The sequence below is a fragment of the Salvelinus fontinalis genome, chromosome 19 (genome assembly GCF_029448725.1).
Source record: "Salvelinus fontinalis isolate EN_2023a chromosome 19, ASM2944872v1, whole genome shotgun sequence".
Classification (NCBI taxonomy): Eukaryota; Metazoa; Chordata; class Actinopteri; order Salmoniformes; family Salmonidae; genus Salvelinus; species Salvelinus fontinalis.
In genome coordinates this window covers 32,574,701-32,593,203 of record NC_074683.1, presented here as the reverse complement: position 1 = coordinate 32,593,203, position 18,503 = coordinate 32,574,701, and the positions used below count along the sequence as shown (strand labels likewise).

The 18,503-nt window shown below is 47.7% G+C and overlaps 1 protein-coding gene across 2 annotated transcripts in view; it reads left to right on the top strand.

Moving 5' to 3' along the window:
- LOC129816629 (potassium voltage-gated channel subfamily H member 3-like) overlaps window positions 1-18,503 on the top strand; it is a 209,465-nt gene that overhangs the window by 183,669 nt on the left and 7,293 nt on the right. For both annotated transcript variants that reach the window (XM_055871344.1, XM_055871345.1), the window contains 2 exons: window positions 2,234-2,448; window positions 16,102-16,358. In XM_055871344.1, coding sequence (XP_055727319.1) covers window positions 2,234-2,448; window positions 16,102-16,358 — 472 coding nt within the window. The remainder of the gene's footprint in view (window positions 1-2,233; window positions 2,449-16,101; window positions 16,359-18,503) is intronic.

The window sequence follows — 18,503 nt, the reverse complement described above, 5'->3', positions numbered from 1 at the left end:
AGGTAGAGAGGTGACAGGGGAGGTAAAGGGTTAACACAGAGGTAGAGAGGAGACAGGGGAGGTAAAGGGTTAACACAGAGGTAGAGAGGAGACAGAGGAGGTAAAGGGTTAGCACAGAGGTAGAGAGGAGACGGGAGGTAAAGGGTTAGCACAGAGGTAGAGAGGTGACAGGGGAGGTAAAGGGTTAGCACAGAGGTAGAGAGGTGACAGGGGGGGGTAAAGGGTTAACACAGAGGTAGAGAGGAGACAGAGAGGAGGTAAAGAGTTAACACAGAGGTAGAGAGGAGACAGAGGAGGTAAAGGGTTAGCACAGAGGTAGAGAGGAGACAGGGGAGGTAAAGATTAACACAGAGGTAGAGAGGAGACAGGGGAGGTAAAGGGTTAGCACAGAGGTAGAGAGGAGACAGAGGAGGTAAAGGGTTAACACAGAGGTAGAGAGGAGACAGGGGAGGTAAAGGGTTAGCACAGAGGTAGAGAGGAGACAGGGGAGGTAAAGATTAACACCGAGGTAGAGAGGAGACAGGGGAGGTAAAGGGTTAACACAGAGGTAGAGAGGAGACAGAGGAGGTAAAGGGTTAGCACAGAGGTAGAGAGGAGACAGGGGAGGTAAAGGGTTAACATAGAGGTAGAGAGGAGACAGGGGAGGTAAAGGGTTAGCACAGAGGTAGAGAGGAGACAGGGGAGGTAAAGGGTTAGCACAGAGGTAGAGAGGAGACAGAGAGGAGGTAAAGAGTTAACACAGAGGTAGAGAGGAGACAGAGGAGGTAAAGGGTTAGCACAGAGGTAGAGAGGAGACAGGGGAGGTAAAGATTAACACAGAGGTAGAGAGGAGACAGGGGAGGTAAAGGGTTAGCACAGAGGTAGAGAGGAGACAGGGGAGGTAAAGATTAACACAGAGGTAGAGAGGAGACAGGGGAGGTAAAGGGTTAGCACAGAGGTAGAGAGGAGACAGAGGAGGTAAAGGGTTAGCACAGAGGTAGAGGGGAGACAGGGGAGGTAAAGGGTTAGCACAGAGGTAGAGAGGAGACGGGAGGTAAAGGGTTAGCACAGAGGTAGAGAGGAGACAGGGGAGGTAAAGATTAACACAGAGGTAGAGAGGAGACAGGGGAGGTAAAGGGTTAGCACAGAGGTAGAGAGGAGACAGAGGAGGTAAAGGGTTAACACAGAGGTAGAGAGGAGACAGAGGAGGTAAAGGGTTAGCACAGAGGTAGAGAGGAGACAGGGGAGGTAAAGGGTTAACATAGAGGTAGAGAGGAGACAGGGGAGGTAAAGGGTTAGCACAGAGGTAGAGAGGAGACAGGGGAGGTAAAGGGTTAGCACAGAGGTAGAGAGGAGACAGGGGAGGTAAAGGGTTAACACAGAGGTAGAGAGGAGACAGGGGAGGTAAAGGGTTAGCACAGAGGTAGAGAGGAGACAGGGGAGGTAAAGGGTTAACACAGAGGTAGAGAGGAGACAGGGGAGTTAAAGGGTTAGCACAGAGGTAGAGAGGAGACAGAGGAGGTAAAGGGTTAACACAGAGGTAGAGAGGAGACAGAGGAAGTAAAGGGTTAACACAGAGGTAGAGACGAGACAGGGGAGGTAAAAGATTAACACAGACACAGATAGACACACACAAACACAGGAGTACATTTTCATCATTTATTTAGTGCAATGAAACAAAGAGCCCCCCAATTACGTATGGGAAGCCATTATGACCTGAGGCCACTACTACTGATAATCATTATCCATACTGTAAACATGTACACAGGAGAACGGCTCATAATAACATCCGGAACGGAGCAAATGGAATGGCATCAATGACCTGGAAACCCTGTGTTTGATGTATTTGATACCATTCCACTGATTCCGCTCCAGTCATTACCACGAGCCGGTTCTCCCCAATAAAAGGTCCCACCAACCTCCTGTGATGTACGCAATATACCTGAATAACTTAACTGAGCTGTTTAATGACTGCATCAAACCTACACACATAAATAACCACCGTACACACCATCTCCACTGCCGACCCTTTCATGTTCTTTTATGTTATGAGACACTAATAGGCTCATATAAAATGTCTGATGCTGGAATAATTACAAAAACTCAGTCTAAAGCACAGACTGCCTGTGATGGTTTCAAAGAGACTAACAGGTGTGTGTGTGTGTGTGTGTGTGTGTGTGTGTGTGTGTGTGTGTGTGTGTGTGTGTGTGTGTGTGTGTGTGTGTGTGTGTGTGTGTTCCCTCCCACCCCTCAGGTAAAGGGGACCTGATCGGCAGTGACTCCCTGACCAAGAAGCAGGTGATTAAGACCAATGCCAACGTGAAGGCTCTGACCTACTGTGACCTGCAGTACATCAGTCTGAAGGGACTGAGGGAGGTTCTCCGGCTCTACCCAGAGTACGCCCAGAAGTTCATCTCTGAGATACAACATGATCTGACCTATAACCTCAGAGAGGGTCACGGAGCTGACGTGAGTCGACCTGCAACGCAGGCATGCATACGCTGCTAAACACACACACACACATGCAGTAAAAACATGCACACACACACACACACACGTGCACACACACACACACACACACACACACATACACACATGCACACAGACACTAGTACATTGTTAATTGTAATATTTCCCTCAATAAAAAGAAAAGTCATGATATTAATTCATTACACCAGCCTACAGCTCTACCTGGTTTGTTTGATCAATAGAGTGAGAAGGGACGGGTTCGTCTGTGTGCCTGCATGCGCACTTGTGTGTCTCTCTGTGTGAGAGTGGTGAGACCAGTAACAAAATGGAGTCTCTCTTGTCTCTGTGTGAGAGTGGTGAGACCAGTAACAAAATGGAGTCCCTCTTGTCTCTGTGTGAGAGTGGTGAGACCAGTAACAAAATGGAGTCCCTCTTGTCTCTGTGTGAGAGTGGTGAGACCAGTAACAAAATGGAGTCCCTCTTGTCTCTGTGTGAGAGTGGTGAGACCAGTAACAAAATGGAGTCTCTCTTGTCTCTGTGTGAGAGTGGTGAGACCAGTAACAAAATGGAGTCCCTCTTGTCTCTGTGTGAGAGTGGTGAGACCAGTAACAAAATGGAGTCCCTCTTGTCTCTGTGTGAGAGTGGTGAGACCAGTAACAAAATGGAGTCCCTCTTGTCTCTGTGTGAGAGTGGTGAGACCAGTAACAAAATGGAGTCTCTCTTGTCTCTGTGTGAGAGTGGTGAGACCAGTAACAAAATGGAGTCCCTCTTGTCTCTGTGTGAGAGTGGTGAGACCAGTAACAAAATGGAGTCCTTCTTGTCTCTGTGTGAGAGTGGTGAGACCAGTAACAAAATGGGTTCCCTCTCTTGTCTCTGTGTGAGAGTGGTGAGACCAGAAACAAAATGGGTTCCCTCTCTTGTCTCTGTGTGAGAGTGGTGAGACCAGAAACAAAATGGAGTCTCTCTTGTCTCTGTGTGAGAGTGGTGAGACCAGAAACAAAATGGGTTCCCTCTCTTGTCTCTGTGTGAGAGTGGTGAGACCAGTAACAAAATGGAGTCCCTCTTGTCTCTGTGTGAGAGTGGTGAGACCAGAAACAAAATGGGGTCCCTCTCTTGTCTCTGTGTGAGAGTGGTGAGACCAAAAACAAAATGGGGTCCCTCTCTTGTCTCTGTGTGAGAGTGGTGATACCAGTAACAAAATGGGGTCCCTCTCTTGTCTCTGTGTGAGAGTGGTGATACCAGTAACAAAATGGAGTCCCTCTCTTGTCTCTGTTATTTCCTAGTGCTGCAGTATAAAGCTCTGAAGGGCTTGGTTCTGATCTAGCCTGAGGGTACATTCACCTTCAAAGGGCACATCATGCACTGTATGCATAAACACTACTCACCCTAGCTCAGGCTCTCGCTTCTTAAAAACACATCCACCCTTCCGTACACACACACTTGGCTGGCTGTATGCAGCAGAGTCAAACTCAACGAGACAGGAATAGCAGCGTGCAGCGTTTTGGAGTGTGTGCTGGAGCTAAAAATAGCATGGGGGAAGGTAGGGGCTCTCCCTGACTGGCTGTGTCCCCACAGCTCCTGCTAAATTTGGATGCTGCCTGATAAAAATAGCCCAGACAGCAAGGAGGAGAGAGGGAGGATGGGGAAGAGGAGGAGGAGCATAGGGGAGGACGCGCTCCTGCCCCGACTGCCCTCATATCACTCTGCCTGCTCCCTTCACAGTAACACGTTTATTTCTAGCTCCCACTTTCTAATGTCTAATCTAACCTCAGAGCCCCAGAGGAAAGTAGGGGCTGCTTCACTGTGCAGGTGTGTGTACATGTGCCTGTGCGTGTGTGTGTACATGTGCCCATGCGTGTGTACATGTGCCCATGTGTGTGTACATGTGCCCATGTGTGTGTGTGTGTGTTTACATGTGCCTGTGCGTGTGTGTACATGTGCCCGTGTGTGAGTGTGTGTGTGTGCGTTTACATGTGCCTGTGTGTGTGTGCGTGCGTGCGTGCGTGCGTGCGTGCATGTGTGTGTGTGAACATGTGCCTGTGCGTGTGTGTGTGCACGTGCATGAGATTGCATACATACAGTACAATTCAAAAGTTTGGACACACCTACTCATTCCAGGGTTTTTCTTTATTTGTACTATTTTCTACCTTGTAGAATAATAGTGAAGACATCAAAACTATGAAATAACTCATATGGAATCATGTAGTAACCAAAATATATTTTATATTTGAGATTCTTCAAAGTAGCCACCCTTTGCCTTGATGACAGCTTTGCACACTCTTGGCATTCTCTCAACCAGTTTCATGAGATGGTCACCTGGAATGCATTTCAATTAACAGGTGTGCCTTGTTAAAAGTTAATTTGTGGAATCTCTTTCCTTCTTAATGCGTTTGAGCCAATCAGTTCTGTTGTGACAAGGTAAGGGTGGTATACAGAAGATAGCCCTATCTGTTAAATACCAAGTCCATATTATGGCAAGATCAGCTCAAATAAGCAAAGAGAAACGACAGTCCATCATTACTTTAAGACATGAAGGTGAGTCAATGCGGAACATTTCAAGAACTGCAGTTTCAAAAACCATCAAGTGCTATGATGAAACTGGCTCTGATGAGGACCACCACAGGAATGGAAGACCCAGAGTTACCTCTGCTGCAGAGGATAAGTTTAAGTAACAGACACATCTCAACATCAACTGTTCAGAGGAGACTGTGTGAATCAGTCCTTTTTATTACACCTTTATTTAACCAGGTAGGCCAGTTGAGGACAAGTTGGCCAAGATAAAGCAGTGCAACAAAAACAACAGCACAGAGTTACACATGTGAGATAAAAAAAAATGTATGGTCGAATTGCTGCAAAGAAACCACTACTAAAGGACACCAATAAGAAGAGACTTGCTTTGGCCAAGAAACATGAGCGATGGACATTAGACCGGTGGAAATCTGTCCTTTGGTCTAATGAGTCTAAATTTGAGATTTTTGGCCCCAACCGCCGTGTCGTTGTGAGACGCAGAGTAGGTGACCGAATGATCTCTGCATGTGTGGTTCCCACCGTGAAGCATGGAGGCATTGTGATGGTGTGGGGGTGCTTTGCTCGTGACAGTCAGTGATTAATTTAGAATTCAAGGCACACTTAACCAGCATGGCTACCACAGCATTCTGCAGCGATATGCCATCCCATCTGGTTTGCGCTTAGTGGGACTATCATTTGTTTTTCAACAGAACAATGACCCAAAACACACCTCCAGTCTGTGTAAGGGCTATTAGACCAAGAAGGAGAGAGATGGAGGGCTGCATCAGATGACTTGACCTCCACAATCACCCAACCTCAACCCAATTGAGATGGTTTGGGATGAGTTGGACCGCAGAGTGAACGAAAAGCAGCCGGTAAGTGCTCAGCATATGTGGGAACTCCTTCAAGACTGTTGGAAAAGCATTCCAGGTGAAGCAGGTTGAGAGAACACCAAGAGTGTTCAAAACTGTCATCAAGGCAAAGGGTGGTAACTTTGAAGAATCTCAAATCTAAAATACATTTTAATTTGTTCAACACTTTTTTGGTTACTACATGATTCCATATGTGTTATTTCATAGTTTTGATGTCTTCAATATTATTCTACAATGTAGAAAATAGTAAAAATAAAGAAAAACCCTTGATTGAGTAGGTTTGTCCAAACTTTTGAATTGTACTGTACATGTGTTTGTTTATGTCTCAGATAGCATCAATAATGCAGCCAGGGGTGTGGACTGTTGTCCAAATGTGCTTCTTAGACTGTTTGTTATGTTTGTAAAACCCAGCACAGGGAGTGGAGAACAGAACAGAAAGCCAAGACAAGACAAACCAAAAACAACAACAGCCTTCAGTGACGCTCTTCTTATTCTCATCAAACAATTACTGCAGAAACACCACCTCAGTCTGAACACTGATAGTCTACCAGAATATGATGTGCACTTTGCACCTGTTTAGATTAGGGGGTAGTGCCGGAGGGAGGAGGGTTTGGGAAAAAAGCTTTTTTTAACAGCAATAAATGTATTCCCTCCCCACTGTCTCTGCCGATTCACTTACTTCTGACTGACAGTCTCATGACACAGGAGCTGGAGGGAACACTAACACAATGTTCTGGGTCTCATGACACAGGAGCTGGAAGGAACATTAACACAATGTACTGAGAACACCAGTCAGCCCTGTTCACACTGTAGTGCACGTGTAGACACACCAACACAAACACACCCACTCACTCACACGTTTGCTTCCACTTCAGCATGCTTTGCAGCCATGGACGTATAGATTACACCCCCGCACAGTGAAGCAGCCCCTGCTTGCCTCTTGGGCTCTGAGCTAAGATTAGGAAGTGGGAACTAAACATAGACACGCTACTGTGAAGAGAGGAGACAGACTGATATGAGGAGAGCGGGGGAGGACAGGAGGGGAAAAAGAGTGCTGATCAGAGAGAGAGAGGGAGAAAAGAGAGAGAGGGAGAAAAGAGAGAGAGTGAGGGAGAAGAGAGAGAGAGACGTGTACATTTCCTCAGTGAAAACAATGTACTGAGCAAATGTAAAATTGTCTGTTTAACAAATTACCGTACTACAGACCACAAATTCACCCTACACACCCTAAATGACAAACAAACAAACCAAAACAAAGGCAAAGTCTTCTCATGCTTTGTTTACTTCAAAAACACTTTTGACTCAATTTGGCTTGAGGGTCTGCTATACAAATTGATGGAAAGTGGTGTTCGGGAAAAAACATACAATATTATAAAAGACATGTACACAAACAACAAGTGTGCGTTTAAAATTGGCAAAAAACACACATTTCTTTCCACAGGGCCATGGGGTGAGACAGGGATGCAGCTTAAACCCCACCCTCTTCTACATATCAGCAAATTGGCAAGGGCACTAGAACAGTCTGCAGCACCTGGCCTCACCCTACTAGAATCTGACGTCAAATGTCTACTGATGATCTGGTGCTTCTGTCCCTAACCAAGGAGGGCATACAACAGCACCTAGATCTTCTGCCTAGATCCTGTCAGACCTGGGCCCTGACAGTCAATCTCAGAAAGACCAAAATAATGGTGTTCCAAAAGTTCAGTTGACAGGACCACAAATACAAATTCCATCTAGACACTGTTAACCTAGAGCACACAAAAAACGATACATACCTCAGCCTAAACATCAGTGCCACAGGTAACTTCCACAAAGCTGTGAACGATCTGAGAGACAAGGCAAGAAGGGCATTTTATGCCATCAAAAGGAACATAAAATTCGACATACCAATTAGGATCTGGATAAAAATACTTGAAACAGTAATAGAACCCATTGCTCTTTATGGTTGTGAGGTATTGGGTTCGCTCACCAACCAAGAATTCACAAAATGGGACAAACACCAAATTGAGACTCTGCATGCAGAATTCTGCAAAACATATCCTCCGTGTACAACGTAAAACACCAAATAATGCATGCAGAGCAGAATTAGGCCGATACCCGCAAATGATCAAAATCCAGAAAAGAGCGGTTAAATTCCACAACCACCTAAAAGGAATCGATTCCCAAACCTTCCATAACAAAGCCATCACCTGGAGAAGAGTCCCCTAAGCAAGCTGGTCCTGGGGTTCTGTTCACAAACACACACCCCACTGAGCCCCAGGACAACAACACAATCATGAGAGAACAAAAAGAGAATTATTTGACACATTGGAAGAATTAACAAAAAAAACAGAACAAAGTAGAATGTTATTTGGCCCTAAACAGAGAGTACACAGTGGCAGAATACCTGACCACTGTGACTGGCCCTAAACGGAGAGTACACAGTGGCAGAATACCTGACCACTGTGACTGGCCCTAAACAGAGAGTACACAGTGGCAGAATACCTGACCACTGTGACTGATCCTAAACAGAGAGTACACAGTGGCAGAATACCTGACCACTGTGACTGGCCCTAAACAGAGAGTACACAGTGGCAGAATACCTGACCACTGTGACTGGCCCTAAACAGAGAGTACACAGTGGCAGAATACCTGACCACTCTGACTGACCCTAAACAGAGAGTACACAGTGGCAGAATACCTGACCACTCTGACTGACCCTAAACAGAGAGTACACAGTGGCAGAATACCTGACCACTGTGACTGACCCTAAACAGAGAGTACACAGTGGCAGAATACCTGACCACTGTGACTGACCCTAAACAGAGAGTACACAGTGGCAGAATACCTGACCACTGTGACTGGCCCTAAACGGAGAGTACACAGTGGCAGAATACCTGACCACTCTGACTGACCCTAAACAGAGAGTACACAGTGGCAGAATACCTGACCACTGTGACTGATCCTAAACAGAGAGTACACAGTGGCAGAATACCTGACCACTGTGACTGGCCCTAAACAGAGAGTACACAGTGGCAGAATACCTGACCACTGTGACTGGCACTAAACAGAGAGTACACAGTGGCAGAATACCTGACCACTGTGACTAATCCTAAACAGAGAGTACACAGTGGCAGAATACCTGACCACTCTGACTGACCCTAAACAGAGAGTACACAGTGGCAGAATACCTGACCACTGTGACTGGCCCTAAACAGAGAGTACACAGTGGCAGAATACCTGACCACTGTGACTGACCCTAAACAGAGAGTACACAGTGGCAGAATACCTGACCACTGTGACTGGCCCTAAACAGAGAGTACACAGTGGCAGAATACCTGACCACTGTGACTGACCCTAAACAGAGAGTACACAGTGTCAGAATACCTGACCACTGTGACTGGCCCTAAACAGAGAGTACACAGTGGCAGAATACCTGACCACTCTGACTGATCCTAAACAGAGAGTACACAGTGGCAGAATACCTGACCACTGTGACTGGCCCTAAACAGAGAGTACACAGTGGCAGAATACCTGACCACTGTGACTGGCCCTAAACAGAGAGTACACAGTGGCAGAATACCTGACCACTGTGACTGATCCTAAACAGAGAGTACACAGTGGCAGAATACCTGACCACTCTGACTGACCCTAAACAGAGAGTACACAGTGGCAGAATACCTGACCACTGTGACTGGCCCTAAACAGAGAGTACACAGTGGCAGAATACCTGACCACTGTGACTGACCCTAAACAGAGAGTACACAGTGGCAGAATACCTGACCACTGTGACTGGCCCTAAACAGAGAGTACACAGTGGCAGAATACCTGACCACTGTGACTGACCCTAAACAGAGAGTACACAGTGGCAGAATACCTGACCACTCTGACTGGCCCTAAACAGAGAGTACACAGTGGCAGAATACCTGACCACTCTGACTGGCCCTAAACAGAGAGTACACAGTGGCAGAATACCTGACCACTGTGGCTGACCCACAATTAAGGAAAGCTTTGACTATGTACAGACTCAGTGAGCATAGCCTTGCTATTGAGAAAGCCTGTCTTTTCTTGAGAGCCAGATCTGCCTACGGTGGCCTATGTGCAACACTGCCCACAAAATGAGGTGGAAACTGAGCTGCACTTCCTAACCTCCTGCCAAATGTATGACCATATTAGAGACAGATATTTCCCTCAGATTACACAGATCCAACAAAGAATTTGAAAACAAATCTGATTTTGATAAACTCCCATATCTACTGGGTGAAATACCACAGTGTGCCATCACAGCAGCAAGATTTGTGACCTGTTGCCACAAGAAAAGGGCAACCAGTGAAAAACAAACACCATTGTAAATACAACCCATATTTATGTTTATTTATTTTCCCTTTTGTACTTTAAGTAATTTGCAAATGTCTCTATTATTTTGGAACTTGTGTGAGTGTAATATTTACTGTTTATTTCACTTTTGTTTATCCATTTCACTTGCTTTGGCAATGTAAACACGTTTCCTATGCCAATAAAGCCCCTTGAATTGAATTGAGAGAGATAATAAAGCCAATTGAATTGAATTGAGAGAGACAGAGTGAGAGAGAGAGAAATAGCCAGTTCAGGACTTTGATGAGGAATGTGGTAAGAGAACTGCACTTGTGATTGATTTGTAATTTTATCAGTCGCTTTTGAATTTAATTTGTTGTAATGTGAAATTGTAAATGGTTTGTGTCATGTTGATCAATAGGTTTCCCCTGGTTAAATAAAGGTTAAATGAATAAAACAATAAGAGTCTTTGATCAAAGTGAAAGCAGAGGGAAGAGTAGAAAACAGAGAAGAGAGAGAAAGGGGTGTGGGCTTGTCCACATGGTGAAATATCACACCCATTCATTATCCCATTTACTGAAGAGGTCTATGGACATGTCATATGGATTCATTATCCCATTAACTGAAGAGGCCTATGGACATGTCATATGGATTCATTATCCCATTAACTGATGAGGTCTATGGACATGTCATATGGATCCATTATCCCATTAACTGAAGGAGTCTATGGACATGTCATATGGATTCATTATCCCATTTACTGAAGAGGTCTATGGACATGTCATATGGATTCATTATCCCATTAACTGAAGAGGTCTATGGACATGTCATATGGATTCATTATCTCATTTACTGAAGAGGTCTATGGACATGTCATATGGATTCATTATCCCATTAACTGAAGAGGTCTATGGACATGTCATATGGATTCATTATCCCATTAACTGAAGAGGTCTATGGACATGTCATATGGATCCATTATCTCATTTACTGAAGAGGTCTATGGACATGTCATATGGATCCATTATCTCATTTACTGAAGAGGTCTATGGACATGTCATATCGATTCAGGTACAAGCTCTCTGTTTAGATAGTGGATGAGATATACCTTCTCTCTCACACACACACACACACACACACACACACACACACACACAAACTGGCACCACCTGGTATCTGTAAGGTCAGAACAATTAAACACAGCCTCTCCCTCCCTCCCTCCCCTCCCCCTTTAGTAATGTGTTGTAGCAGGTGTTCCCTGTGGTCTAAGACTAGTAGATTTAGCTTGTCCTTTCAACACAACGCCTTCTCATGTAATCTCATAGCCCGCTAATTCCCGCTTTGTTTGGCTCCTCGGCTTTTAGAAATCATGTTTGTCTCTGAGAACATTGTTGTATTATTAATTTGACGTTGGGTGAGAGGGGTAGGGGAGGGCTGGGGGAGAGGGGCAGGGTGAGAGGGGTAGGGGAGGGCTGGGGGAGAGGGGTAGGGGAGGGCTGGGGGAGAGGGGCAGGGTGAGAGGGGTAGGGGGGGCTGGGGGAGAGGGGCAGGGTGAGAGGGGTAGGGGGGGGGGAGAGGGGTAGGGGAGGGCTGGGGGAGAGGGGTAGGGGAGGGCTGGGGGAGAGGGGTAGGGTGAGAGGGTTAGGGGAGGGCTGGGGGAGAGGGGTAGGGGAGGGCTGGGGGAGAGGGGCAGGGTGAGAGGGGTAGGGGAGGGCTGGGGGAGAGGGGTAGGGGAGGGCTGGGGGAGAGGGGTAGGGGAGGGCTGGGGGAGAGGGGCAGGGTGAGAGGGGTAGGGGAGGGCTGGGGGAGAGGGGCAGGGTGAGAGGGGTAGGGGAGGGCTGGGGGAGAGGGGTAGGGGAGGGCTGGGGGAGAGGGGCAGGGTGAGAGGGGTAGGGGAGGGCTGGGGGAGAGGGGCAAGGGAGGGCTGGGGGAGAGGGGTAGGGGAGGGCTGGGGGAGAGGGGCAGGGTGAGAGGGGTAGGGGATGGCTGGGGGAGAGGGGTAGGGGAGGGCTGGGGGAGAGGGGCAGGGTGAGAGGGTTAGGGGGGGTTGGGTGAGAGGGGTAAGGGAGGGCTGGGGGAGAGGGGTAGGGGAGGGCTGGGGGAGAGGGGCAGGGGAGGGCAGGGTGAGGATGGTAGTGGAGGGCTGGTTGAGGGTGTTAGTGGAGGACTGTGTGAGGGTGGTAGTGGAGGACTGGGTGAGGATGGTAGTGGAGGGCTGGTTGAGGATGGTAGTGGAGGACTGGGTGAGGATGGTAGTGGAGGGCTGGGTGAGGATGGTAGTGGAGGGCTGGGTGAGGGTGGTAGTGGAGGGCTGGGTGAGGGTGGTAGTGGAGGACTGGGTGAGGGTGGTAGTGGAGGACTGGGTGAGGGTGGTAGTGGAGGACTGGGTGAGGGTGGTAGTGGAGGGCTGGGTGAGAGGGGTAGTGGAGGGCTGGGTGAGGGTGGTAGTGGAGGGCTGGGTGAGGGTGGTAGTGGAGGACTGGGTGAGGATGGTAGTGGAGGGCTGGGTGAGGGTGGTAGTGGAGGTCTGGGTGAGGGTGGTAGTGGAGGGCTGGGTGAGGATGGTAGTGGAGGGCTGGGTGAGGATGGTAGTGGAGGGCTGGGTGAGGATGGTAGTGGAGGGCTGGTTGAGGATGGTAGTGGAGGGCTGGTTGAGGATGGTAGTGGAGGGCTGGGTGAGGATGGTAGTGGAGGGCTGGGTGAGGATGGTAGTGGAGGGCTGGGTGAGGATGGTAGTGGAGGGCTGGTTGAGGATGGTAGTGGAGGGCTGGGTGAGGATGGTAGTGGAGGGCTGGGTGAGGATGGTAGTGGAGGGCTGGGTGAGGATGGTAGTGGAGGGCTGGTTGAGGATGGTAGTGGAGGGCTGGGTGAGGATGGTAGTGGAGGGCTGGGTGAGGATGGTAGTGGAGGGCTGGTTGAGGGTGGTAGTGGAGGACTGGGTGAGGGTGGTAGTGGAGGACTGGGTGAGGGTGGTAGTAGAGGGCTGGGTGAGGATGGTAGTGGAGGACTGGGTGAGGGTGGTAGTGGAGGACTGGGTGAGGATGGTAGGGGCAGGGATGAATGAGAGGGATAGGGGCAGGGATGAATGAGAGGGATAGGGGCAGGGATGAATGAGAGGGATAGGGGCAGGGATGAATGAGAGGGATAGGGGCAGGGATGAATGAGAGGGATAGGGGCAGGGATGGATGAGAGGGATAGGGGCAGGGATGAATGAGAGGGATAGGGGCAGGGATGAATGAGAGGGATAGGGGCAGGGATGAATGAGAGGGATAGGGGCAGGGATGAATGAGAGGGATAGGGGCAGGGATGAATGAGAGGGATAGGGGCAGGGATGAATGAGAGGGATAGGGGCAGGGATGAATGAGAGGGATAGGGGCAGGGATGAATGAGAGGGATAGGGGCAGGGATGAATGAGAGGGATAGGGGCAGGGATGAATGAGAGGGATAGGGGCAGGGATGAATGAGAGGGATAGGGGCAGGGATGAATGAGAGGGATAGGGGCAGGGATGAATGAGAGGGATAGGGGCAGGGATGAATGAGAGGGATAGGGGCAGGGATGAATGAGAGGGATAGGGGCAGGGATGAATGAGAGGGATAGGGGCAGGGATGAATGAGAGGGATAGGGGCAGGGATGAATGAGAGGGATAGGGGCAGGGATGAATGAGAGGGATAGGGGCAGGGATGAATGAGAGGGATAGGGGCAGGGATGAATGAGAGGGATAGGGGCAGGGATGAATGAGAGGGATAGGGGCAGGGATGAATGAGAGGGATAGGGGCAGGGATGAATGGAAGTGTGTGTGTGAGGAATGGATATATCATAAAGCTGGGAAGCTGGGACTAGAGTGGTACAAGTCTGCCTCCCACTGGTACTGTGGTGTTACTGCACCTTCTCTAGGCTACTGTGGTCTTGTGTTGTGGATCGTTATCATTCACCACTCAACCTTGCCTCTAGCCTGGTCTGAAAAAACACATCTAGCCCCTTCCCCTTCTCCTAAAGCCTATTCCTAAAGCCTAACTCTGGAGAAAAATCTGAAGGAATTAGATATTATTTAGTTTACACCTATCTGATGCTTTCGTATAGTTGAATGTGCTCTGGACACCATATGTGAACTGATTGCCTCCCATTTATCTTCAGAGCTCGTGCTGCTAGGTGATCTAAACTGGGACATGCTTAACACCCCAGCCATCCTACAATCTAAGCTTGATGCCCTCAATCTCACACAAATTATCAATGAACCCACCATGTACAACCCCAAAGCCGTAAACACTGGCACCCTCATAGATATCATCCTAACCAACTTGCCCTCTAAATACACGTCTGTTGTTTTCAACCAAGATCTCAGCGATCACTGCCTCATTGCCTGCGTCAGTAATGGGTCTGCGATCAAACGACCACCCCTCATCACTGTCAAACGCTCCCTGAAACACTTCAGCGAGCAGGCCTTTCTAATCGACCTGGCCCGTAGAGTAGAGGATGCCGTTAGTAGAGGATGCCTGGTTATTTTTTTTAAATGCCTTCCTCACCATCTTAAATAAGCATGCCCCATTCAAGAAATTTAGAACCAGGAACAAATTCTTGGACCGACTCTCCTCTGTATACATCAATGATGTCGCTCTTGCTGCTGGTGAGTCTCTGATCCACCTCTACACAGACGACACCATTCTGTATACTTCTGGCACTTCTTTGGACACTCTGTTAACAACCCTCCAGACGAGTTTCAATGCCATACAACTCTCCTTCCGTGGCCTCCAACTGCTCTTAAATACAAGGAAAACTAAATCCATGCTCTTCAACCGATCGCTGCCTGCACCTGCCCGCCCATCCAACATCACTACTCTGGACGGTTCTGACTTAGAATATGTGGACAACTACAAATACCTAGGTGTCTGGTTAGACTGTAAACTCTCCTTCCAGACTCACATCAAACATCTCCAATCCAAAGTTAAATCTAGAATTGGCTTCCTATTTCGCAACAAAGCATCCTTCACTCATGCTGCCAAACATACACTCATAAAACTGATCATCCTACTGATCCTCGACTTCAGCGATGTCATTTACAAAATAGCCTCCAATACCCTACTCAATAAATTGGATGCAGTCTATCACAGTGCCATCCGTTTTATCATCAAAGCCCCATATACTACCCACCACTGCGACCTGTACGCTCTCGTTGGCTGGCCCTCGCTTCATACTCGTCACCAAACCCACTGGCTCCAGGTCATCTACAAGACCCTGCTAGGTAAAATCTCCCCTTATCTCAGCTCGCTGGTCACTATAGCAGCACCCACCTGTATTACGCGTTCCAGCAGGTATATTTCACGTCACCCCCAAAGCCAATTCTTCCTTTGGCCGCCTCTCCTTCCAGTTCTCTGCTGCCAATGACTGGAATGAACTACAAAAATCTCTGAAACTGGAAACACTTATTTCCCTCACTAGCTTTAAGCACCAGCTGTCAGAGCAGCTCACAAATTACTGCACCTGTACATAGCCCATCTACAATTTAGCCCAAACAACTACCTCTCCGCCTACTCTATTTATTTATTTTGCTCCTTTGCACCCCATTATTTCTATCTCTACTTTGCACATTCTTCCACTGCAAATCTACCATTCCAGTGCTTTACTTGCTATATTGTATTTACTTCGCCACCATGGCCTTTTTTTTGCCTTTACCTCCCTTATCTCACCTCATTTGCTCACATTGTATATACTTATTTTTTTCTACTGTATTATTGACTGTATGTTTGTTTTACTCCATGTGTAACTCTGTGTTGTATGTGTCGAACTGCTTTGCTTTATCTTGGCCAAGTCGCAATTGTAAATGAGAACTTGTTCTCAACTTGCCTACCTGGTTAAATAAAGGTGAAATAAATAAATAAAATAAAAAATTGACCCTAATCACTTCTCTCTCTCCCCCTCCCTCCCTCTTGGTTGCTCTCCCCCTCCCATTCCCTCACTCTCTCCCCATGTATCTCTCCACAGGTGGACTGGGAGAGTAATGGAAGTCTGGTGAAGAAGCTGTCTTCCATTAAGGAAGATGAGGAGGGTGATGAAGAGCAGAGCTCTGTGTCGCGTGCCCCCCGTTCCCCTCGACGTCTGACCAGGGTTCTCAACTCGCCCCTGCGTTCGCCACTGCTGCACCCTCGACCCTTCCGCCCCCCCCCAGAACACACCCACCCCCCCACCCTGCAGATACCTGTGGTCAGCTTCAGCAGTGCGCCACTGGAGCTTAGTCCAAGGTAGGAAAAACACACACTTAGTCATTCTACACACACACACACACACACACACACACAAATCACGCATGCACGCACACAAAGTTTTGCAACATATGGGTCATTCCACGAAAATATACATTTTTCACCAATATTGAATTTAAAAATCCTGTTATATTAAATGAAGTGCCCTTTAATATAGATCATATGGAGAATTCAATCAAATCAGATTTTTTTATATGAATAAAGGCTTGCTAAAGTGCTAAAATTCTGCATTTTGTCATGTCCCTCCGTCAACCCTGTTTCACTTCTAGGAAGATTAACCCACTTAATCAAAAAATCTCCCCAACGGCATTGTAAAGTCCTAGTTATTCTGTTGCTTTGACAAAGTCATGTCTGAAGATGCTTTATTTCATGTGATTAGTGATTAATGTCTGTCCCTCATTTTAAGGTCAACTCTGTTACCTGAACTGAACTCGGTTCAATATGGTGAAACTCTTCCTTTAAAAAATAGAAATGGGACATCTAGTAGTGAAATCACAGTGTAAAAGCAGGGGAGCTGGTTCTACTCTTTTTGGCCATTTTCTGATGTCTTGTTCCACATAACAAACTTCTATTCCCTCTGTAACAAGAGGATTTATGGCTGATTTAAGATTAAATCCTCAACCATGTTACAGTCAACCCTGATACGGTCAACCCTGCACTTAATATACACTGCTCAAAAAAATAAAGGGAACACTTACACAACACAATGTAACTCCAAGTCAATCACACTTCTGTGAAATCAAACTGTCCAATTAGGAAGCAACACTGATTGACAATAAATTTCACATGCTGTTGTGCAAATGGAATAGACAAAAGGTGGAAATTATAGGCAATTAGCAAGACACCCCAAAAAAAGGAGTGATTCTGCAGGTGGTGACCACAGACCACTTCTCAGTTCCTATGCTTCCTGGCTGATGTTTTGGTCACCTTTAAATGCTGGCGGTGCTCTCACTCTAGTGGTAGCATGAGACGGAGTCTACAACCCACACAAGTGGCTCAGGTAGTGCAGTTCATCCAGGATGGCACATCAATGCGAGCTGTGGCAAAAAGGTTTGCTGTGTCTGTCAGCGTAGTGTCCAGAGCATGGAGGCGCTACCAGGAGACAGGCCAGTACATCAGGAGACGTGGAGGAGGCCGTAGGAGGGCAACAACCCAGCAGCAGGACCGCTACCTCCGCCTTTGTGCCAGGAGGTGCACTGCCAGAGCCCTGCAAAATGACCTCCAGCAGACCACAAATGTGCATGTGTCAGCATATGGTCTCACAAGGGGTCTGAGGATCTCATCTCGGTACCTAATGGCAGTCAGGCTACCTCTGGCGAGCACATGGAGGGCTGTGCGGCCCCACAAAGAAATGCCACCACACACCATGACTGACCCACCGCCAAACCGGTCATGCTGGAGGATGTTGCAGGCAGCAGAACGTTCTCCACGGCGTCTCCAGAGTCACGTCTGTCACATGTGCTCATGTGCTCAGTGTGAATCTGCTTTCATCTGTGAAGAGCACAGGGCGCCAGTGGCGAATTTGCCAATCTTGGTGTTCTCTGGCAAATGCCAAACGTCCTGCACGGTGTTGGGCTGTAAGCACAACCCCCACCTGTGGACGTCGGGCCCTCATACCACCCTCATGGAGTCTGTTTCTGACCGTTTGAGCAGACACATGCACATTTGTGGCCTGCTGGAGGTCATTTTGCAGGGCTCTGACAGTGCACCTCCTGGCACAAAGGCGGAGGTAGCGGTCCTGCTGCTGGGTTGTTGCCCTCCTATGGCCTCCTCCACGTCTCCTGATGTACTGGCCTGTCTCCTGGTAGCGCCTCCATGCTCTGGACATGTCTGTGGTCACCACCTGCAGAATCACTCCTTTTTTGGGGGTGTCTTGCTAATTGCCTATAATTTCCACCTTTTGTCTATTCCATTTGCACAACAGCATGTGAAATTTATTGTCAATCAGTGTTGCTTCCTAAGTGGACAGTTTGATTTCATAGAAGTGTGATTGACTTGGAGTTACATTGTGTTGTTTAAGTGTTCCCTTTATTTTTTTGAGCAGTGTAGTATTGTTTTTATTTAACATCTCGAGATGGGAAATTTAGTTTTTTATGAAGTTGAAAATGTGTTCTTTATGATAGA